This window comes from Podarcis muralis, chromosome 5 (assembly GCF_964188315.1).
Source record: "Podarcis muralis chromosome 5, rPodMur119.hap1.1, whole genome shotgun sequence".
NCBI lineage: Eukaryota > Metazoa > Chordata > Lepidosauria > Squamata > Lacertidae > Podarcis > Podarcis muralis.
The window spans coordinates 73,651,215-73,676,462 of record NC_135659.1 but is presented as its reverse complement, the minus strand read 5'-3'; the positions used below and the strand labels follow the sequence as shown (position 1 = coordinate 73,676,462).

The window sequence follows — 25,248 nt, the reverse complement described above, 5'->3', positions numbered from 1 at the left end:
AGACCCTGTGGCGTCGCCCTGCTCCTGCTCCCATGTATGTGTGAGAGTCCTCTATGTGAATAACACATGAAGAGGAGTAGAATGTGAAACAAAGGATGATAACCATGTCAGAATGATGGTGGGGTTGTGGAGTCAACATGTTCTATTTATCTTATGTTAAGAAAAAGCTCGGGCCTCCAATTGACAGCTAGAGTATCAGAGAAAAGGGGTTAAGCCTAACTATTCCTTGGATATACTAGCTTTTCCCATGCAGAAGAGTACTCAATCATTATATACCCTATATACACACACACACACACACACACACACACACACACACACACCTAAAAAGCTTTTATCCAAACTGAAAGCATAGTTCAACTCTAAGCAGTAAGCGGATTTTGTTTCTCACCTACATGTACGGTATACGCCAGTGTACTGGAAGAAGCAAGGATCACAAGTGTCAAAGCAATGATTCTTCAACATCAACTTCAATTGACTGGTCATGTTGTGCAGATCCCTGATTATCGTCTTCCAAAGCATCTACTCTATTCCGAACTTAAAAATGGAAAGCGTAATGCTGGTGGTCAACAAAAGAGGTTTAGAGACTCTCTCAAGGCAAATCTTTAAAAATGTAGTATAAACACCGACTGGCCTGTGAGCACTCCAATCGCAGAAAAGCCTTTACCAAAGGGGTCATGGACTTTGAAGACACTCGGACTCAGGATGAAAGGGAGAAGAGGAAGGCATGTTTGGCAAACCCTCACCGTGATCAACTCCCACCTGGAAACCTACGTCCCCACTGTGGAAGGACATGTGGATCCAGAATTGGCCTCCACAGTCACTTACGGACTCAAATGTTAAGACCGTGTTCATGGAAGATAATCTTACTCAGCTACGAGTGATCACCAAAGAAGAAGATTATGCATCCATCATACATATACAGTCATACCTTGGGTTGAAGTAGCTTCAGGATGAATATTTTTGGGTTGCGCTCCGCGGTGACCCGGAAGTAATGGAGCGTGTTACTTCTGGGTTTCGCCACTCGCGCATGCGCAGACACTCAAAATGATGTCACACACATGCGTGGAAGCAGTGAATTGCGACCCGCGCACGCACAGACGCGAGTTGCGTTTGCTTCAGGATGCGAACGGGGCTCTGGAACAGATCCCGTTCGCATCCAGAGGTACCACTGTACATATATGTGCATTTGTATGTATGTGAGATACATATGTGTATATCCTCCTGCCTCTCATAACCAAATAAACTGCTCGCTAATCTTGTTATTCTCACAGTCCTTACTTGCATATTCTTGTGATCACTGAAATCTAATGTGCCAACCCTGCCTGCATTTATCTATTTACAAACTGAGCTGAGCAGAACCTGCTGCCATGAGTATGCCCCCCGCCCCACCACAAAAGAAATGTCTTCTGAGGTTTCTGACAATCCTCTGGAGCAGATGTGGAAAGTACCACTGTGCAGGCAGCAGTCCTTGTGCTAAATACAACCCAGTATGCATCTGAATGAATACCAGTTACTGGGGGACATTAATGGCACAGGGTGGGTGTTGCTGCATTCATGTGGGCTTCCCAGAGGCATCTGGTTTTTGTTTCATCAACCCCTTTTGGGGAATTAATTTGATTCAGTGTTGGCCATATGTTCTGTATTTTATGATGTTTTGATGCTTGTATAGTACACTTCCATGGTATTTTTCTCAGGCGTTGGCAGCTTACAAATACTCATATAAATAAATAAAAATCTGGCTGGTTAATATTAGAGAAGAATGCTAGATTGGATGGGCCTCTGGTCTGCTCCAGCTTCTTAACATCATTTCATTTGCAGACCCGAGAAGCTATATAGGTACATAATGGGGAAGGCCCTGATCCCCAATTACTGATGTGTGGGAATGGTTTGGTTTGCTCGCTAGTTAGGAAAAGGAACTCTGCACATCCTCAGTAGTTCTGCTGCTTCACTAGATGACCCTCACGGTCCCTTCCAATTCTACGATTCCATATATGCTCAAGGGCTGGGCCCCAAAACTGAAAACAGGTTCTGGGGCTGAGTTCCAGCTGAATGCTGATCCACCCTCATTCACTCCCCACTTTCAGTCCAGATTTTATTTTTATCTCTCCTTCTAGGAACAGAAGTGTTACTTCAACAGAAAAATGCCTGAAGCCTTTTTTACAGATAATAAATGCAGTTATTGTGCAAATGCATGATTGTTTGCAAAAAAGGGGGGGGGGAGGGTGTCCTAGTGTAAGAATTGGCCTTAAAAGATCAGGCCAAGGTCCATCTGGCCCAGACGTCCATCTGAACCACTGCCAACCAGCTGCCTTTGGGAAGAGCCAAGAAGCAAGGCATTCAAATACATGTTCAGGGCATTGAATCACGTCTGTTCAATGTCTCCTTGCCATGCAGTTATTAAAAAGCATAGTGAATAATCGCCTTCAATCAGAGCCTTTTAGGATACAATGGATGTTGCCCCTCTGCCCCTTGCCAAGGGGCCTTCCAGATGGAAGCTTATTGTAGATTTGGTGTGGCTCATGCCTGCAAAAAAAAAAATTTCCCAGCATCCACACAATGATACCACTGTCAAAATGCCAACCCATACTTTTAAAGTATTTAATCCAGATTTTCCTTCCCTGCAGAAAATCTATTAAGTAAAAGCTACCCATTATATGGGTAAAAGCCTCAGCACCTAGGACTTGCCGATCGAAAGGTCGGCGGTTCGAATCCCCGCGGCGGGGTGCGCTCCCGTTGCTCGGTCCCAGCGCCTGCCAACCTAGCAGTTCGAAAGCACTCCCGGGTGCAAGTAGATAAATAGGGACCGCTTACTAGCGGGAAGGTAACCGGCGTTTCCGTGTGCGGCTCTGGCTCGCCAGAGCAGCGATGTCACACTGGCCACGTGACCCGGAAGTGTCTCCGGACAGCGCTGGCCCCTGGCCTCTTAAGTGAGATGGGCGCACAACCCTAGAGTCTGTCAAGACTGGCCTGTACGGGCAGGGGTACCTTTACCTTTACCTTTACCCATTATATATCTGCGGTATGGAAGCTCATTGTTTCCTTCTGTCTCTCTCTCCCCCCCCCCCTATATATATTGGTAGCTAATTTGGGGTGTGTGTATGTGTTGCCAGTCTGATAGGTGGCCTCTACTGCCACAGCCCTACTTACATTTGATCCCTGAGTGAGTGCAACCCAGCCATTTTATTTCCAGCAGCCCAAAAGATACTAGAATGCCTCATTCCATCAACTGTTGCATAATGAGGGCATGTTTGAATTTCAATGACCTATTCTCTCAAGATCTCAACATGTGGGGGATAATTTTGGGGACTTTAATTATGGTATATAAACCAGGCTTTTATAACAACAACAACAACAACAACAACAACAACAACAACAACAACAACAACAACAACAACAACAACAACGTGCCTTTGCACAAGGCCTCTTCATCACTCTTGCACAAACCGTAACCAGGAAACTATCAGTTCTCAAACTTAATCCATTCCGGGAGTCCGTTCGACTCCTGAAACGGTTCGAAAACCAAGGCACAGCTTCCAATTGGCTGCAAGAACTTTCTGAACTCAAGCGGACCCCATGTTGAACATTCGGCTTCCGAAAAACGTTTGCAAACTGGAACGCTTACTTCCGGGTTTGCGGCATTTCGGAACCGATTTGTTCGGCAACTAAGCCGTTCGGGAACCAAGATGCCACTGTTTTGTGAAATGTGATAACTGAGGCTAGTAACATTTGCTTTTGCACTTGGGTGCACTATTTAGGATTTTCATTTTAAAGGTGTGCATGTACACAGAGAGATACAGAAACACCTGCGTGCGTGTCCCCAGACTGAAAAAGGGTAGTGAAGGATAGAGTGAGAGCGACTGAAGGGGTGGCACACATCTGCCTGCACAGATGGTGCTAAAGTGCCTAGCTACTGTCAACCTTCTGAGTTTAGGAAATCCTTATGTTCTACTATTAGACAAATGGAAGATGACAAGAGCACAGCATAAGCGTTGCTGGCTTCAATAGCTTCCTCTCTGGATCCTCACCATTCATCTTCCTCTCTGCTAAAGTCCTTAAAGTCATCTTCCTCTCTGCCATTGTCTAATGGCAACAGTAGGAGATAAGAGGCATTCTTTTAATTACCAATCCCACCCACCACCCTCACAGGAGGAAATCATTCCTACTGCAATGAGAGTAGGCAGAGTAGGAGCCCTTGCTGTTTCTTCTGCTGCTGTCTACAGCTTGGAAATTACAGTGACAGCTGATGACATTCAGAGATTTATGGCAAGACTCTGTTTCTGCACCCGTGGGCTGAGAGGCACCCAGGAGAAGTGAATGGGAGACTGCTTACTACAGCAAATTTGCTACTCGCTTAGCTCTAACAGCATCCTGGGTGCCCTAAAGGGATACAGAGGTGACACAACTCCAGGCTTATTTATCTACAATCTAAGCAGTGCAGGCAGGACAAAAAATGAAGGATGGAGAGGACTTTGGTGGGGGAGCAGAGAATAAGGAGATGTTGCTTTCTATCTCAAAATTCTAGAGCCCAGGGTCATCCAATGAAACTGAGTAGACGGAGAATCAAGACAGACTATTAGGCTGAGGGCGGCATGATATTAAGGTAGGAAAGGGAGTTTTTTATATACAGTGGTACCTCGGGTTACAGACGCTTCAGGTACAGACTCCACCAACCCAGAAATAGTACCTCGGGTTAAGAACTTTGCTTCAGGATGAGAACAGAAATCGCGTGGCGGCGTCACAGCGGCAGCAGGAGGACCCATTAGCTAAAGTGGTACCTCAGGTTAAGAACAGTTTCAGGTTAAGAATGGACCTCCAGAACTAATTAAGTTATTAACCTGAGGTACCACTGTATATAAAGAATGTGGTTGTCTGCATTCTTAAGGAAGAGCATGGATTAAGTCGGGAATGGGGGAAAGGGAGACAATAAATGAGGTATAGAGGTATAGAGTAGGACAAGAAAAAATGTGAACCTTATGCAAAAGCTCCAGAAAAAAATAGTTTAGGGTCTCTGAGTCTTCATGCATGAACACCTGAAACGTGCTAACATCACAGTGCAGCAACAGAGCAGCACTGACGACATGCACACACAGACTGAGTGTGCACCTATGGAAAATTGTCAGTTGAAAGCAACTTTAGGAATAAGTGCAGAAAAAAGAGAAGCTAAAGGTGCTAGAGAGAGGGGGGAGAGGGAGAGGGAGAGGGAGAGGGGGAGGGAGGGAGAGAGAGAGAGAGAGAGAGAGAGAGAGAGAGAGAGAGAGAAGCAGAACTGAACAATGACACAGAAGTGTGGAGTGGCAGGCGATGGGCAATAGATAAGGATTATGCGTTCTGCTTTCAAACACATTCAGGTTAAGAGTATGGCATGACTGAGATGGCTAGGATGAAATTTCAGAGCCAGCTAGAGATACTGTATTGAGCAGAGGAGGTGGGGAAAATGTCAGGAGCAGAAAGTTAAGTCTGGGAGTCATCTGCATAAAAATTTGTGGTTGAAGGAAATTATCGAATGTTTTTTTCTCAAGCGGCACTTAAATCTTTTTGTGTGCTTCCCCATGTTTGCAAAGTAGATGAAGATCTTGACAGTGACCAGGACAGTGTTGTTGTTTTTTCTTCAAACTATGTTGCTTGGATCCCTGGGGTTCCCTGGAAAGTAACAGGGGGTTCCTCAAGGAAAATATCAGTAATGGCAGATACATCTTCCTGAAAGGCAGCTCGCCCACCACTGATTTTTCCTCTGCAATGTGCAGCTACAGAAGAATGTTGTACATGTTCTCGGCTGCATCTGTAGTTCTGGCAAGGGCGATGGCAAGACCCAACATGCCTTGCTAGCACCATGCATCAGATGAGTGTGTGCCCTAGAACACATACCCAAATCCTTTGCAGTGTGCATGAGATCCTTGGAAGACTCTAGAAACAGGTCCCTCAAGATTGAAAGACTGCAAAACCGCTCAGCTAAAACACTGATTTGCAATGGCACTCTTTTCCTTTTTTTTTTTTTTTTTTAAAAAATCCATATTAACAAACAACACATTCTGCAGTAATAGGCATTCTTCACACCTTGCAACATTATTTTTCTAAATTATTTCCCCTTGCCCATATTCCATCTAATTTGAAGGTGGGAGGGACTGAAGGCTGTTGACCTACAAAGCTCCAAAAATACTGTCCACAATGACTTTGAGCCACAGTTATTTGTTGGTTGGTGCTGCTGTGATCATTGCAATCTGTTGTCAAAGGCTGCCTTGTGTTTTAACTTCCCATAGGGCATTTGGAGAGAATGCAGCAGATAGCAGCCATGACACTGATGGCATCCAGGACTGTGGGGAGGAATGCAGAGACGATAGCACTGCTTGCACTGGAGAGAGAACCATCACTCTATCCACAGCTAGTAACATCATGAGCTGCTCTTGTGTGGTGCTGCTGGGAAAGAGCCACAGCTCAGTGGCAGAGCATCCTCATGATGCACATAGTTAAACTATGGAACTTGCTTCCTCAAGAGGCTGTAATGGCCATCAACTTGGATGGCTTTCAAAGAGGATTAGACAATTTCATGGAGGATGAGCCTATCAAAGGCTACTAGCCCTGATGGCTATGCTCTCCCTCCACACTTGGAGGCAGCAATGCCAATGAATACCATTGTTGGAAGAGTGTACTTGTGCTCAAGTCCTGCTTGTGAGTTTCGCACAAGCACCTGGTTGGCCGCTATGAGAACAGGGTGCTGGACTGGATGAGCCACTGGCCTGATTCAGCAGGCTCTTCTTATGTGGAAGGATCCAGTTTCAATTCCCAGCATCTCCAGGCAGGCCTGGCAAGCATCCGGTTCTGAATCTCTAGAGAGCTACTGCCAGTCAGGCACTGACAATACTCAGCTAGATGTACCAATGGACTGAGCTAAGCAGCTTCCCATGTAGCTATGTAAACCAAACCAAACAGTTATTCAAGTATCAGTGGCAGAGAACAGATGGGTGTACATACAAGCACACCAGATATCATGCTTGTGGCATTTTAGAGTCCAATAACTAAAGAGCTGTTGGCTAGGGAGCTGTGTACTTTGCAATACTGCATGAACACTATGCAAGTTACAGGATTTGGTACCAACCACAAAGTTCAGAATCTTAGCGTTGTAGGAATGCCTTTCCATTTTGCAGATATGTGGTCAATGCCTAGTGAAATCCAAGGAGCTATAGGGGATGCTGAATACGATGCCTACTTGTCAGCACTGCTGATTGGATTTCAAAATCCTGCATAGCCTCCCTTCAGTTTCCTCACCAACCAGCAGCGGTGGAATTATGCAAAATATCATGAACCAACTCATTTTCCAAGTGGCGATCCTTATGTAGCCTAAACAGCACCACACATGCACAAGGAAGAATTACCAGGATGCCTGGATAATCTAGATTTATAGAGCTACAAATAAAATGTTAAGGGGAGCAAATCTAAAGGAGTCCAAAATACCCCAATGAGGACTGAACATGCTGATAGCTGAGAAGATGAAGAACATATATTTTTTACAAAACTAGAGAGGAAGGGAATGGAGTATCCTGAGAGAGCACATGGTTGGCTGCCTTGAACCCCAAAAGGAGCAATCCACACGCTGCAATGTTTTGCTGCTGGTCTCACTTGTAAGAAAATACAATGCAGACTGTGGGTTAATTTGCATAGATAGAAGAATGCAGCTCAGTAGCGGCAAATAGTTAAGCTATGGAACTCATTCCTACAGGACGCAGTGATGGCCACCAAGTTGGTTGGCTTTAAAGGAGATTTAGACAAGTTCATGAAGGACAAGTCTATTAGCAGCTACTCGCCATGATGCCTATATTCTACCTCCACTGTCAGTAGCAGTTGGCCTCTGAACACCAGTTGCCAGAAACTGCAGGAGGGAAGAGTGCTGTTTTTGCTGATGTACTGCTTGCAGACTTTCCACAGGCATCTGGTTGGCCACAGAGAGAACACGATGCTGGACTCGATTTGCCTTTGTCTTGATCCAGCAGGGTTCTTCTTACTTTAAAAAGAGCTTGGCTCCCTCTAGCCAGGAGAACCTGTCCCCGTTCCTTCTCAAATCAAGCAGCTGACAGCAGAGATTATAAACAGGCAACCACTGTGTGGTCACAAGATTAGCGCTGACCCAGCATGGACTCTCAAGGAGGAGAGGCTAGTGAGGGACAGGTGGAGAAGAAAGAAAGACGGACAAGGAGACAGCTGGGGAGAGCAGAACGATTCTGCCCAGTCATTGCAGGAGCAAAACAAGACAGGATTGTCATATGCCATCTCTCCATTTAAAAAGGAAAGAAGGAAGAAGACTTCAAGGCCATCTTACAATATGAAAGAAGAAAATAAAGGTATTACAGCAAAGATCTGAAATACCATTTAAAAACCTCGGGCAAACAAGACAGGCTTGGCCTAGTGCCCAGAAGAAGTAACAATTACAGCGTCCAGGGACAGTGTTTCTTCCATAGTGAGGGATTTAAAGGGTTGCTCCTGAATAAACATGTCCAGCTTTGCATTGGGGCAGAGCATCCATCTGAAACTAGGTGCTTGAGACAAAATCACCCTTTGTTTTTATTTGATTTTAAATTCTTACATATATATCTCACTTTTCTTCCATCATGGAATCCATAAGGACAGAGGGTCAGGTCAAAGGTCAAAGGCCAGTCTAGTAGCCCAGCATCCTGTTCTCACAGTAGCCAGCCTATGGGAAGCCTGAAAAATACACTTGAGTGCAACACAACACTGTTCTCCTCACTGAATTCCTAGTCCCCATAATTTACTGCAGGAATGATCCCTGGAAGTCTGGAGGAGCGTTAAAGATTTCCCTATTCCCACCCACCCCTCTCCAAATAAATTTCCTTTTATAGCTGGGAATTTGGCTTCTTCGGCTTAAACATGAAATTCTCACTAAAATTTCCCCCCTGACTGCCCCTTGTGTTATAACACTATCCATTGTATTATAATGATATTTCACGACGTTTCATTAAGTTCAGTGTCCTGTGGACTCTGGCAAAGTTCCTCTTGTTCATTTCCTCCCCAGAGGTGGACTGAAGGGACTGGGGCTCAGAAACTACACAAGCAGCTAGTCAGACTAGGGAGTGGCAAGAGTTTCATTCTGCCTGGTGGTAGCCTAATTTTCTGGATGGGGAGCAGAGACATACAAAAATGGGGTCTGCTAGTAATCCCCCCCCCCGATGTGTCACAACCCCTTTGGATTCTAGAATGCTATGGTTTTATTTTTATTTTCACTCGCACCACAGTTTGTTTGCATGATCCCTAAACTATAAGCAGAAAATATTTTCCGCCCTTTTCTTTTGTCTAGTCATCCGCCATTCACATTTTGCCCAGATTAAGTGACAAGTTGATTGGATTCAGCTTCTGATTTTGGCCACATTTCCTCAAGCACGGCACCTGGCACTTAAGAAAATGTAACTTAGACATACAAAATTGTGCTGGGGCAGCTGCTAAAAATGGGGAAATTGTGATCGATTGCCTCCTTTCTCCCCATAATGCATAGATTAAATTTGCCTGCTCTTGTGCCATTTTCATAGACAGGCAGCAATGGTTCCATTGACCTTTGTGCAATTGCTACCCAGCGACAATGGCTAAGTATTTATGAAGGAAGTTAAGTTTCGCAGTATTTGGAGACTGGATGAGAGAACAGCACAAGTCTAGAGCCAACCGTGTTATTTTTCAAGAACTCATATTTCAATGGAACAATATGCTCATAACAAAAGAGCTAGTATACATTTCTCTGAGCCACGGCAGAAGGAATCTGACATTGCTGGAGCTGTCAACAGAACAAAGCAGCAAAGGGGAGGCCCTGAATGCTCATAAAAAGGAAATATAGTTCTTTTGAGAGCAATGACTCTCATGCCAATATATACCGTAACTCACAATCCAGTAATTCACCAACCAGCCATTCTGGTAGACTCCCTCTGTTCTTTCCCTACCTGCTAGCCATGCCTATTGCCCATGTGAACTGTTGCCCTGTTCCAACCCAAGGTTTGGCAAGTTTCAGTAGACAATCTGGGTATCCCTGTTGACTAAATTTTAGATCTTCTATCAGAATTTATTCTGTTGCTCTTGACACATTCTTCCTCAAGTTGTTGCCTCAAGCAAACCCAACATGATGGAAATCTATAAGTAGTGGCAGAGGACGTTAGTGGCCCACAATTATTAAAAGCATTCACGGAAATCTGATTTAACAATGAGAATAGCTCCACACGGCAAGATTCTTCTGTGTTAAATTCTTCTGCCACTTCAGGCAAAAATTACGATTTGGGCACTCTCCCGCTCTCCTCATGTTCATCCAAGAGCAAGAGAACTGCTGCATTCAACCTTCAAGGGGGTGCTCAGCTGCAGCCCCCTCCTCTTCCTCTGCTCCATGCAAGTGAATGGAACAAGGAAGAAAGGGCTGCAATCCAGGGAATAGGGAGCTTCTAAGGAGGTCAAATACCCCTTCCCAGAGACCCTGCTCTTCCACGAGCCAACACTGCAGATGAGTTAATTGCAACAAGTTTCTTTGATTTCTCAGATTAAAAGATTAAGTTCAGATTCATGTGGGGTGGGGAGGTAGAGGAAACATAGGCTAACATCTTGATGGCAACATCTTTGTGCAGATGCAAAAAAAGAAAAGGAAGCTTGCGCACCCATCCAGAAGCACCCATAGATATCCAGATGACAGTTTAGCCAGGACACTGAGGTCCAGCTCCGAGGGCCTTCTGGCGGTCCCCTCACTGCGAGAAGTGAGGTTATAGGGAACCAGGCAGAGGAGCTTCTCAGTAGTGGCGCCTGCCCTGTGGAACGCCCTCCCATCAGATGTCTAGGAAATAAACAACTATCTGACTTTTAGAAGACATCTGAAGGCAGCCCTATGTAGGGAAGTTTTAAATGTCTGTTGTTTTATTGTATTTTTAATATTTTGTTGGAAGCCGCCCAGAGTGGCTGGGGAAACCCAGCCATATGGGCGGGGTATAAATAATAAATTATTATTATTATTATTATTTAATTTACATTATTCTTTCAGTTCGGGACAAAAAAAAGAGGAGGAATAAGTATATGATCACAACCAAAAAACAGTTCAGAGGCTAATTTCCTGGAAAGTCTCTCCCATGCAAAAATTACTGCTTTCTAGTTTAGACTCTCCAATTCGTCCTTTGATAAGGCTGGAGTACCAGGTACGCTTTTGCTTTGGCACAAGTGAAAGAGATTGCAGTAATGTTTGTGCCTTGAGGCAACTACCTCCCCAGAGAAACTTGAATTTCTCTTTGGCATTCACTTGATTGCTTCAAGGTTAAAGCCAGGAGGATAGAATCATGGATAGAATCAATCGAGAAGATAAATGTTTGATAATGTTGTAATTAGAATCCCGAGCCCAAAGAACTGTTTGGGAAGGAAAGTTCGAAATAGGATGGGTTGGTGAGCAAAAGAGAGCCACAAACCATGTAGGAAGTAAACGTAGCATGCTTGGCCCTTGTAATTAAAAGGACTGCTGTTTCTTTTTGCTGCTCCCTTTGGTTAGGAAATAATAAACATTGCCAGCAGCTGGCAGAGCTGGTCACTTACAAGGGCCTAGTTATATTTCCCAGAGATCCCTGGGAAGAGGGACTGACTCTTAAACCACTCTGGCAATTGTAGCTCTGTGAGGGGAAGAAGGGTTTTCTAAGAACTCTCAGCACCCTTAAACTGCAATTTGCGTGATTTTTTTGGAGGAAAGCCATGACAGATTGATGTGGTATAATACTGCTTTAAATGTATAGTGCAGATAAGGCCTAAACCAGGCAGCTGAGGCTCCCTGGAGTAAATAAGACCTTGTACCAGCAGTTTGAAGTTTATTGTCAAATTTCTTTTTGCTTTGTACTTACGTATTTCAGTTAAGATTGCTTCTTTTGCAACACTGAATTTATTGCATGTTTGCTAAATTGTTGGTTTTTGTCTTCTTTGAATTTATTGGCATGCCTTGTAAACGGCTTTCTCCCTCAACCTCCATCTCCACCTTCAACCTGCAGAGTGCATATCCTTGCCCTCAAATATTGGCTATAATTTTTATAAGGGGACAGGCCCCATTTTATTATTTTCTGCTTTCAAGATGTTGAGTCTTAACAATACAGCGATTCCATCTCGGCCCATGTAAGAGGAAAATGAGCAACTTTAGCAGGCTGGCAATGAGAGCCAAAACCGAAGCGTGGAACACAGGAACACAGAAGTTCAAACAAAAGCACACACACCACACAACCATCCGTTCTATACTCACTGGAATTTTGTTTGGATGCTGTTCTCGGATCTGCTGTACTTCTTTACAACGATCCGCTGTAAAAGGGGAAAAATAGCAGATTTAGGAATTTGGAAGATTTTTCCTGGCTATTTTTTTCAATAAAAAATTGGGGAGGGGGAGAAACCTTGCAAATGTTTGCAAGCAGGATTATACAACTCATACCAAACTGGGACAGTGGTCAGAATGTAGCAGTTACAGCAATAAATAAGAATATTTGCTATTTATATAGCAATCCCCCCCCATCTATGGGAAGTCTTGTATATCACCTGACATCCACCCACACCCAAAGTCGGGTACCATGCAGATTAGCTAGCTAGATAACACAAAGGATGCTTCCAGACAAGTACTTATTATGGAATTGGTGCTGCTCATGCACACGTTGTTGTTTATTTGCCACATCCACATGAGGCCATTGGCATCAAAATGCCACCCTGAATCTTCCATCCCTGCCCCATTTAATCCCAATTTCCCCCTTTCCATGGAAAATCAGAAAACCTGCTGCCAATGACTGGCTTGCAACATTAAGTCCTTGTCTGGAAACACCAAAGTACAGAGCTGCTACAGCAATGAGATGGTAATTTACATTGACCTACATGTAACTAAGCTGGACATTATCCACATTGTGAAAGGCTTATGCCAGCTCATCAGGAAAGGATTCAGGAAGGAAGCCAAACTTCTGATGTAAAAGGATGCCTTAGCCTACGCAGATTACAGCGGTACCTCGGGTTAAGAACTTAATTCGTTCTGGAGGTCCGTTCTTAACCTGAAACTGTTCTTAACCTGAGGTACCACTTTAGCTAATGGTGCCTCCTGCCGCCGCCCAATTTCTGTTCTCATCCTGAAGCAAAGTTCTTAACCCGAGGTACTATTTCTGGGTTAGCGGAGTCTGTAACCTGAAGCGTCTGTAACCTGAGGTACCACTGTATTATTTACAGGATGTCTATGCTACTTCTCTGTCACTCAGCGCCCTCAAAGCAGCTTACAAAACACACGCTCCATCTCCTTATAACTAGGACAATCAGGAAGACTACTTTATACATTTGCTTTTTAAGGCATATCCATGAAGTCCCAGTAATACATCTACAAACATGTGGATGGGACATGCATTTGAAAGCAAGCAGATCATACACCTGCCCTCATCACGAATAGCTGTAGCTCTCTGCTGAGTACACACTGCGGCAAATCCAGGTTTGTCCCTATAGAACACGTGAAACAGCCCACATAAATTAGTAGACACCAAAAATGCAGAATGAAACACTCTATGTCAGGCATCCCCAAACTCGGCCCTCCAGCTGTTTTGGGACTACAATTCCCATCATCCCTGGCCACTGGTCCTGTTAGCAAAGGATGATGGGAGTTGTAGTCCCAAAACTCGGCCCTCCAGCTGTTTTGGGATGCTTGCTCTATGCACATTCATTAGGAGGGAAAGAAAAGTCTTCTTAGTTCCGTTCAGGCATGGTTTCCACATTGTTACAGAGATTTCACTGCTCATGTCTCCTGATGCCAGATATATTTCCGATACAGTGGTACCTCTGGTTACATACGCTTCAGGTTACAGACTCCGCTAACCCAGAAATATTACCTCGAGTTAAGAACTTTGCTTCAGGATAGGAACAGAAATCGTGCTCTGGCGACGCGGCGGCAGCAGGAGGCCTCATAAGCTAAAGTGGTGCTTCAGGTTAAGAACAGTTTCAGGTTAAGAACGGACCTCCAGAACAAATTAAGTACTTAACCCTAGGTACCACTGTAAACTGAAGTGGTAGTGATTGGAGACAGAGGGGGAGACACAAGAGGAAATAAATTCCACTCCCACCCTGCCTCAAGCCCAACTGCTGCTTCATCCCAATAGAATAGGGGTGGAAAACCTGTGGCCCTACAGATGCTGTTCGGATGACAATGACCATCAGCCACAGTCATAATGTCCAAGAGATTATGGGAGGTGTAGTCCAACATAACTTGGGGGGGGGGCACAGGTTCCCCATCCTTGCCACAGAATCTCAGTGGTCTGCAGATTAGAGAAAGGGTGGAAAGTTGAGTACAAAAAGAAAGGAGTACACTAGTTTAAACCTAGCCTGAAAGGGCACAATGTGTATTTCAGAGGGTTGAAAAAATTATTATTTTTCACAATGAGCAACAGATATAGGACACAATATAAATTTTAACCTCTGGGAAAAAGTCTGGGGAAAGTGACTTGAAGTGTACAACACATTATTCTTTGAAGGAGAACTACCTGAAAAAGATCCACAAATGGTATTTAACTCCAAGTTGGCTTGCTAAGATGTATAAGACTGAATCATATAAGTGCTGGAGATGCAAAGAGGTGGTGGAAACATTCTTTCATATGTGGTGGACTTGTAAAAGGGTAAAAGAGTATTAGGAAATGATCCATAATGAATTGGGGGGAAATGTTTAAAAGTACTTTCCCCAAAAAACCAAAGTCCTTTCTGTTGGGGACTGAAATTCCCAGGTGTCAAAAAAAGTTATTTATTTATGTATGCTCCTACTGTGGCCCGTATTTTGTTAGCCCCAAAATGGAAAATGAGTGAGGTCCCAACGAAAGAAGAATGGCAACTTAAGTAGATAGAATATGCACAACTTGCAAACTTAACATATAGAATAAGAGAACAAGAAGAACGTATGTTTAAAGAAGATTAGAAAACGTTAATTGTGTACAGCTGAAAATGCTAGCAACATTAAGATAAATTCAACAGTGTAAATAATGAAATACTGATTGGTATAGTTTTTGTAAAATATGCAGTGATTTATGATATGTAAAATAAACCATGGAAAAGGGAAGTCACTGATATCTTAAGGATGTAAAGTGAGTATTTTAAATTGTAAAACAGAAGATTTAATAAAAACTATATTTAAAAAAGGAAATAATAATTATTTTAACAAGTGTTTGAAGTGCTTCCAATGGTTCATAAAACAAGTATATAAAATTAAGGCCAGTATTATTATTATTATTATTATTATTATTATTATTATTATTATTATTATCATCATCATCATCCCTCTATAACAGATGGGAGGCAGAGAACAGAGACAAGTCCAAGATGACCCAACATAACCTAAACTAGGGAGTTCCAGCACCCAACTGGTACCCTTAACTACCACAGTAGCTCACATACACCTATAGTTCTGCGCATTAGCTGCAACCCTCTTGCTCATGGTGCATTTCCAATATCTAGGAGAAGTTGTCTCCTTCAGGCTTGGGACTTAGGATATAGTTACGCCAACCTTTTTCATGCAAACTCAGCATGACATGTTATTCTGCGGTGACACAAGAATTTAAATGAGATAGAACTGGAAGGGTCCATTTGTGAGTAATGAGCCAGCCCAAGTGTACAGCTTAGCACTACTGCACCATCAAAGATCATTCAAATTTAGTATAATCTATATGTGTACTACAAATGCATATGCTGTCAGCTGCTCACAGTATGTCACGGGTGAACCAGACACACGCACACACACCAGTAATTTATATGCATGAATATTTTTCATATAAAAGCATTGAAGTGAGGATAGAAATAATAGAGCCAGTAAAGCCCAAAAGCACCTTTGAATCCACTGAGATTACAGGGATTGAAGAAATGTGCAAATATTTCTAGTTTCAACATACCAACCCCCCCCCCAAAAAAAATAAGCAGACCATTTCTCTGCATTCACCCTCATGGTTCCATCACAGCTAATGGCTACCCAGCATCTGATACAAGTGAAGATGAGAGTTGACTGTTCTGTGTCAGATCCACTGTGGAAAAGTCAGCCAAGCTAAAATTGCCAACAAGCACCCAGATCACTGGGAGGAGGGGGAGGGAAGCAATCTGCAAGCCATTATCCTACAGATCAAGCAAGTTTAAACTGGAATGAGGAATAAAAGGGAGGAATTTAGTACAGAGAGGCATTAAATCTATTGCCATTTTCAGAACACATATTTTTTTTATGTAGGAAGAAACTGAAAGGCAAAGGACTATGAAAAACTGATAAGAAGAAGAGGAGTTTGGATTTGATATCCCGCTTTATCACTACCCGAAGGAGTCTCAAAGCGGCTAACATTCTCCTTTCCCTTCCTCCCCCACAACAAACACTCTGTGAGGTGAGTGGGGCTGAGAGACTTCAGAGAAGTGTGACTAGCCCAAGGTCACCCAGCAGCTGCGTGTGGAGGAGCGGAAACATCAACCCGGTTTCCCAGATTATGAGACTACCGCTCTTAACCACTATACCACTAAGAGAAAGCACAATACACGAATAGCCACCCAAGGGAGCTGCATCCAGGGCTGGCTCCAGATTTGAGGGGATCCTTGGTATTTCCTATATTGGTGGGTTTTCCTGGCTGTGGGAGCTGCAGGTGGCCATCTATGTTTCCCACAATCCCCTGGCGCCATCAAGGGCACTATGGGAAGTTGAGTATGGCTTGTATCCAATGGAGCACTAAGTAAGCATCCCATCAGTGCAAGTATTCATGCTTGCACAGCAATATGGATACTCCCTCTTTACCAAAGTGTTAGAAGCCATAGTCTTCAAACATCCAGAGCATCTCCATTAAATAAGAAAGGAAGTGATAGCCAGGACAGAAGGACTGGGAGAAAAGGAGTAGGAGTCCTTTCTTGAACATTTGAGACCAACATTCTACATCTCTGCTTGGAATGGACCAGGAGTCAACATGGATAACTAATACTGTATAACCTCTCTCTTAAGGAACATTCCAAAGCTAAAATACTCCTCTCAGCTCCTTGGAGGAAGACGGGGATACAAGTGGTACCAATAGATGCTCTATCAAAAGACAGCTACTCTATTTATTGGTAGCAGCAGAAGGGAGTTTAGGTCAAATAGAAGATGTGTGTGAGGCATGTATGGTCCTAGTTTCAGTTATGTTGAACGCTTGCAATTAATTTCAGTGGAAAGAACAATCAAGTGAATGTGGGTGGCAATCCTGGCTCCAGTGCATGATCAGCAGCGCTGATATGGCTGGACAAGCAGGGTTTCCTCCTCCCTCTTTGCTCCATGCACATCCCTACAGAAGCTGTGCACTTGGTGGAAGAAGGTGACCTCCCCAGAATGAAAAATGCTACACCAGCAACATTATGTTTATAAGCTGCACGGCCTTACAGTAACTTCTGCCTCAACTGGGAAGTGAGGGATGTTACACATGACAAAACAAAACAGTAAAAATAAAATTAAAATTCTTCCACTTAGTTACAAAAGTAGCTGGAGGTGATTTTGTATTGGTAAACAGGAATCCGCCAGGAGTAAACGAAGCCTGCCACTAGTATAATATCCCATCAGTCACTGTTGAAAATGGGATGCTGGACTTGATGGTTGCACAAAGATAAATCCAAAAGAAAGAACAAGACTAAAATCAAATTATCACATGCAAACTATCTCAGGTAACCTCCAGCCCCAGCAAAGCTGACAGTAAGCAGAGAGGTCGGAGCTTTCTTTGCAAGGGGATTTCATTATTAGCAGCAAGGTAGATAAGAACACTAACTCTGTGCAATATCTGTTATCATTCCACTTGCTGTCAAGCAGGAACAGCAAGTTCTTGGGGAAACAGGGGACAAGGTTGCTTCACTGCAATCAACAAACCAAGGCAATGTTATTGAGGGGGTCTTGCAAGTGTTTTCTAAACTCGCAAAGAATCTAATTAATCAACCATGTCCTCAAATGGGTAACCTTAACAAGGGGGCACACAAAGCAGATCCTAGCCTTTTAGTAGGCTAGGTTTATTTATGTTTCTGCAGGCTCGTCACTTCTGTGGGTTTACAAGAGTAGGACCATCCAGATATTGTGGAACTTCAATTTCCTATATAACCAATGGTTATATAATCCAGCAACATATGGAGGGCCACAAACACTTGTTTGCAAGGTTACTGTAAGGATTACTCTCTAGCCAACCTCCCAGAAACCTATATAAGGAGGATTCTCCCCTAACTATCACAAACAATTTTTCCTTTCCCACTTGGCTCCCTTCCACAACATACCAGAAACAGGAAGTATTCTTTGTTGGTCTCCCTTGCTGTATTCTTGTCAGTGCAATCCAGTGGTATGCCTGAGCCTCTCTCTTTCCAACCCTATTTTGGATAGCAGGGAAGCAGGGAGCAGCTGCTGGTCTTTCCCCACCCAACTCTCACTTTTAGCAATGGCTCACTGCTAAATTATCACAGCAAGGCAGTGTCACAGAAATGAGAGGGTTGGTAAACTGCATAGGGTCATTAGTTCTATGCTGCTGCTGCTACAGAGTAAAATTCTACATCCCAGTCTCCTTGTGTGAATGAATAGAGGTCCAGCATGCCGCAATCAGAGAGCAATGATGAACCTAGAGAGCTACAAGAAAACCAAGTCACGCAAGATCAAAACACCCTCCTGGAGTGGTTGATGCATCCTGGAGGAAAAATGCTATCCGAACACCAAGAGAAAATGGTAAGCAAGACTTTGAGTGTGAAGCAAAACAGACCCTTCCACTAAGTGAAACCCAAGGAGCACTGCTTTGCTGCAGACAAAAGCACCAAGCACTGCTTGGCTAACCATCAGAATTTGCCCCTGTGCGTCCAGTTTTGGTTTTAATATGCAGGCACATGTGCACAAAAAAGGGGGACAGAAAAGTACTTCTAAACTGAAGCATCTTGTCGGCCCAAGAGGCAGAACTGGGACAAAATATTTGGAGACATAACACAAATGGAAAACACCAGGCCCAGCAACATCTATCCACCCTCCCACCCGCCAGCACCCAATCTAAGAGTCTTTTGTGGCTTGAAAACTGTCACCCAAACTTTCAACTGTAAGTTGGTCCACATAAATTCATTATTGCAACTTGCTAAGTTTGTAGAGCTCGGAAAGGGATTTGCGAATCATTGACTGCAAACACTGGCAAGAAATCTGCTCCTTGGGGCTATCATTTCATTTGCCCTGTGCTTTATCGTTGCAACAAAAGACAAAGACGACTCTTGTGGCACAGTCAGGGTTAACACGTTTATTGTGGTAGCAGATGGCATACACACCTGATTAAGTAGACAGGGCTTAGCCCATGAAAGCTTATGCCATAATAAATTTGTTAGTCTTGATAGAGGTGCCGCAAGTCTGAGTTGTTATTGTTGGATAGTTACACCCACTACATGCTAATCTTTTAAATGGGTGCCAATGCACCAAGCCAAATTACCTCTGAGTTCGAGGACACCAAACCTGCCAGTTCCATCGCCAGCCAGAACCTCCCCACTTCTGTTAATACATTACACGTCACATTGCAATCAAGCAAGTCAGGACATTTCATAAGTGGCTGGCGTTTTCTCAAAACAGGTCAGCCATAAGTTAGGCAGCTTCAGCTTCATTGTAGCCCCAGTAATGGTAGATGACAGAGAGAGGTTTGGTCCCAATAAGGTTTCCAAAAGGGGAAACGGATAAATATTAAAACACAAGCCTGACAGATGGATATTTTTGCACAGAGGCTGTTAATTACACATGCTACAAAGAGATTTATGTCACAATCTTGGAGAGTCGTGTACTGTATTATAATTGTACCAGAAGCACAAACAAAAGCCAATCAGGCCTAGCTGATTAAGTACTTGCAGTTCTGTCCTATGCGCTTTCTGGGAAGGAGCCCTGATCAAGGACAGTTTAAAGACCTTGATTTCATGGTCACTGATGGAGGGACAACCAACCCCTGGTCACATGTTCAGGGGAGAAGAGAAGCTGGAGTGTCAACAACACAGTCAAACTCAGAGTCTTTCTTTCTTTCCAAGATAAATAATAATGGGAATAGCAGGAGGCTGTTTATATCAGATGTTAACAGTTCTAGTGAGAACACAGTGACCTGTGAATAAACCCAAGATAATAAGGGGATGCGTCTAGGACATCTTAGAAGCACAAGTTCCCATCGATAATCTCTGAAACCTGATTGCTTAAGTCCTAAAGCCAAGAGATGAAGAAGAAAGAGAGAGTGGCAATGTACAAGAAAACAAAATCCACAAGGAGTCCTGGGCAGATATTCGATAGTGTAAACAACTGAACTTGTGAAGAGTGCCTTGGGAGACACCTGCTCATTAACGGTTCCTCATCATCCTGGGAAAATGATAAACAAAACTGGAGGAGTGGGGGTTGATTTTGAGGAAGGATAACTGTAATGAGTGTTTTCCTCACACTGTGTGACATCTGGTGGGGAGAAACCTCTTTGCTTTCCCACCATCCAACAGGCTGGTGGCCACTCCATAACGTTCTTTCAGGGCTGGCTGGCTAGAACCAGTTACCAAATTCAGTCGCAGATCTGGGGAAACTGGTCCTTTTACATGAGCCGCCAAGACCACTCTCTTTAGGCAAAGCTCTTAAAAGAAAGATGTTGCTTTAATGCCATCCCTCTGATTTAATTTGTATTAGCAATGTTTTGTTGTGATGGCTACTAATTTTTATGAAGACATTTTATGGGATGCGGTTTGGAGCTAAATGACATCTCAGGGGTCCCAGTGAGAAGATTTTGGAAAAGATTCAGGATTAAAAGGTACAGAGAGTATATAGGAAACCAGTTGGGCCATGTTTGGGCCTTTGCCTGGTCATGATGCAGGTTTAACAAAACTATTATTGGTCTGGAGGGATCCGGAAAGATGACACATCGGGATTCCCCTTCCCTCCTCAAAACTATGGAATGTGTTCATGCGCTTGTCTGCGAATGGAAAGGACAAGGCACGCAGCTTGTACTTTGGAACAGAGAATCAGAAAGCAAATCTAGAGGTCTGAGATTTTTTGGGGGGAGGGGATCTGTTGGGAGTGCTAAGCTGTGATCCACCTGTACTCAGCTTGTTAAATAAATACAAATACTACAAAACACCTAAGACCTCATTCCTAGTGCTGCTCCCCTGAAACCTCATAGCTTGGAGGACTGGGCTAAGCACACAACTACATTCTTCTTTGCTTGTTAACACATTTTGAGAACAGTAAGTAGGGTATAATTTTTTTGCCAAAGAAACAAATAAAGTAGCTGTTTTCTTGGATGTTAATGAAAGGCACTTGCGCTTTGAGTACCTTACTGCTATAGGAAAGAGAAGACCAAGTAATTCTGGCAAAGCCACCAATGACATACAGTGGTACCTCTGGTTACAAACTTAATTCATTCCGGAGGTCCATTATTAACCTGAAACCGTTCTTAACCTGAGGTAACACTTTAGCTAATGGGGCCTCCCGCTGCCCCGCCGCACGATTTCTGTCTCATCCTGAGGCAAAGTTCTTAACCTGAGGTACTACTTCCGGGTTAGCGGAGTCTGTAACCCGAAGTGTTTGTAACCCAATTTGTTTGTAACCCAAGGTACCACTGTACTTCTCTTGCAGCTTGTGACTTGGGGTCACTTCCACACCATGTTTAGAGCATATGACTTTCCCCCAAATAATAATAATAGGAACAATAATTTACCCCTTGCAGAACTACAATTCCCAGCATTCTTAACATACTACGTTTCCCAGGATTCTTTGGAAGAAGCTATGTGCTTTAAATATTTGGCATGGATGCAACTCAAGAAATGGGGAGAGGGGTATCAACAGCTTATAGCCATGGCAATATGAAGCTTGGCGAGAGAATAAGCAAGCAATGTTCCAGTGACACCACTGAATGACCATAACTCTAAAACTATCCAGTAAACAGCTGAATCCTCTCTTACCACTACATGTTTATTTCCCTCCTTCTTTTCAGAGTGGAAATATTACAGGTTGATAGTTTTAGAGGGTTTATCACCTGCCCACTCCCAAAAGTCTTCAAACAAAATCTCTCTGCAGCATAAAATTATTATCAGTTGTTACTGCTGTTTTTAAAAAGTTCTCTTCTTGAAGATCAAGTGTCCCAATGTTAGGGAAGAATGAAGAGGATACTTATGCCAGATCAGAGCCTTTAGGTTGTCATTTTTCAAAAATAACCTTTCTTGCCCCAGTCCTAAAGTTTAACAGACACTTTTGAACGTGGCATTAAGAGGGAGGAGGTGTCTCGATCCGCTTTCATACATGCATGCAATCTGTTTATGGGAGAACAACAGTTTTGTTGAATGAGGACCTTCTGATTGGGGTCGTAGCATTGTTAAAGCTCTTAAATGTATGGAAGAATAGGTCCTGCAAAGGAAGAATAAGCTTGGCTTTTGCAAAGGGAAGTTTGGCATGACTCACCCTATTAGAGTTATTCGAAGCATTATTAAGTATGCAGTTGAAACAGGGCCCATGGGCACATTCAGAAACCCAAGAAACAATTGTGGGCCCTCACCCACCGCACGCACCCCTCAATGCAAGGAAGTGTTTTAGCTTTCCCCAAACCTAAAGAGGGGAGGGAGTGATATTTCTGGACAGCACAGCCTACAGGGAACCCACCCTTGCTTACTGAAGTCTCCAAAAGCGCAACAGTTTTAGAAAAAAAGCCTTCTCTTGGAACCAAAATACTTCTTTTGAGCCTAACTGCAATTGCCCCGGGGGGGGGGGGGCTCTTTTTGTGGGATGGGTGGGATTGCTGCAAGAAAGAAAGAATTAACCCTTCCCCAGTGGTGACTCCAAAATTTCCAACACACAGCAACTAGCCTTCTACTGGCTACAACAGATGGCTTTTTTCAACCCTAATTTCAGCAAAGGAAGGGGCAGGATGAAGGGTCCTCACAGTGGGGGGGGGGGCAGCCAGGAATGCTTTGGTAGGTTAATTCCATGCACTGGGCTGTTGAACCCTGTCAAGAAAATGGTGCCATCACTTGCGCCTTGGGGTAAAAACTGGTCTCTGGAAGAGATGCTACTTCCTAACAATTGGAATGATCTCAGCAAGTTGAGACACCTGTGTTATCTGGACATATTATGCTTTAAGGCCAGAGGGCATGCTATCTGGGAACTAGTTTCAGCTATGAGAAAACACATACACCAAAGTGCTAGAAGATTCTAGCTTTTAAGACTTCTGGTTGGCTCTCGGGGTTCCCCTGAGTTTTTATACATTTGCATTTTCCTCTGGCTCCTGTTTTCTGTCACCTGTTACAGCCTTTAAGATCAATGGGATGGAAAGAGTTAGGATCAGTTAACTTTTGTCATTATATTCTGGTTCGTAATTCCCAACCACTCTTTCCAATCAGATTCTGGAACTATAACTTTTATGGGCCTTTTGATTATCTCAAATGCTACTCATTAATGCTGCTCTCTTTTCTTTTAGTTTTTAAAACGAAATCTACATCATTTAAATCCGGCATTCTGTCTCTCTGGGGAACTGAATCCAGCTCCTAACTTCTTGTTTACTTGCTTTTATCATCATTTTAACCAGTCCTTCACCTTTAGGTTCCAGGAACAGTCACATTAAAACTCAATGTTAAAAACAGTTTAAAACAACATACTGTGTAAGTTGGCAGCCTAAGGCTCAGGAAGCAGAAAGCACTGTTCATACTTGCTTCTTTGGAATCTTAGGGATAGCTGGTAAAGTATGGGCCCAGGCAGGTTGGACAAAAAGAGTGTTCTGGTGTATTATATAATACTTGACTTAATTATTGGAATCTCATCCCTATTTTCAACTCAAAGCATCTCACAGTATTAACAAAGTACACTAAATACATTTAGAATAGCTATAACTCTGAATAGCAAAGAGTAGAAGATAAACAACTCAGAAGGGATATTGCTGCCACACCCTGCTTTTGTTTTCCCCAAAGTCATCTGGTTGGCCATTGTGTGAAATAAGGTGCTGGACTAGATGGACCCTGGGTCTGATTCAGTCAAGCTCCTCTTCAGGTAAGACAGGTGAGCTAACAGTGGCCTTCAGACCCCTTTCAGGTGGCCTTTAAAGCTAATATCAAGTGGATAGCAAGGAGGGTGAAATTGAGAAAATGGGGTGGAAGAGTGAGGGAAAAGAAAGTAATGGAACGGGAATGAGATCCCATGCACCTTTGGTTTCACAGCTACCACTGTAGATCTGCAATTCCTGATAGATCAATCACCTCTAAGGAAATGCAGACCTAGACAGAAAAAAAAGGTTGTCCACCCTGGCCAAGAACTTTTACTGTATATTAGGATCAAATGAGTTGAAGAAGAAATTGTTGTTAAGGAGAGAGAGAGAGACAGAGAGACCTAGATTTCTGGCCAAATATTTTGTAGACGAGTGCCACTTTGATATAAAGCAACAACTGCCCTCCATTATCCAGCAACTCTGCTAGAACTTAAGTTTTGAAAGTGTTTCAGAGCGCCACAGATTTCACTGAATGTTTTCTTTTAGAAAAATATTTACTTAACCTACAATGCTCGGCACAGCTGTGTGTGCAGAAGTCCTATTGCAACCAGATTGCATGCCAGTGGTTATGTGCCAGATCACAATCTTATACTGGAAGAAAGGAACTCAAGAGAAAGAAATATATACAGTCAAGGTTCTACAAGGATTATGAGGATAATTTATTTTGGTCGTTAAAAATTATCGTTAAACCTACTGAAACTCTTATTCAACAACTGGCTACAAACATTACTATTTAGAGGTCCCAGTTCAGAACTTTAACCTAGCTATGAATTCACTGGATGGTCTTAAGCAAGTCATGATCTAGCCACCTCAGCTTGTAATTCTATACCCATTTATCAGGGAGTAAGCCCCATTTGACTCAATGGAACTTAATTATGAGGAGAAACGTGTAAGACTGCACTGCCCAGTGTCCCATTTATTTATCTGCAAATTTATAATTTGCCCTTTCTTAAAATATAAAAAGGTAGCTTACAATGTATAAAATAAAGTATTTTGTTTGGGAAATGCACTACATAAATAATAAACCTTGTTTAGTATTACTTTGATAAGTTCTGCACATACAGCATCATGGAATTGTGTATCCTGGGGAGGAATTGTTGTCAGAAATATACCGTATATGAAAGGCGTCATTGTGCCATGGCCACATCTAAGCAATAAAGTTAGAATGCAGCAAGGCAGGAGTGGACAATTAAAAGAGGCAAGGCTAGGACTGGCATGATCAACATTCCAACTCAGGCCTCATATTCCTGTAACAATAGCCCAATTTCAACTTGCAACA

The 25,248-nt window shown here is 43.2% G+C and overlaps 1 protein-coding gene across 1 annotated transcript in view; it reads right to left on the bottom strand.

The window, feature by feature from the left end:
- MAP1LC3A (microtubule associated protein 1 light chain 3 alpha) overlaps nucleotides 1-25,248 on the bottom strand; it is a 39,556-nt gene that overhangs the window by 5,337 nt on the left and 8,971 nt on the right. Inside the window, 1 exon segment of the mRNA XM_028734898.2 lies at nucleotides 12,242-12,297. Within this exon segment, the coding sequence (XP_028590731.2) occupies nucleotides 12,242-12,297 (56 nt within the window).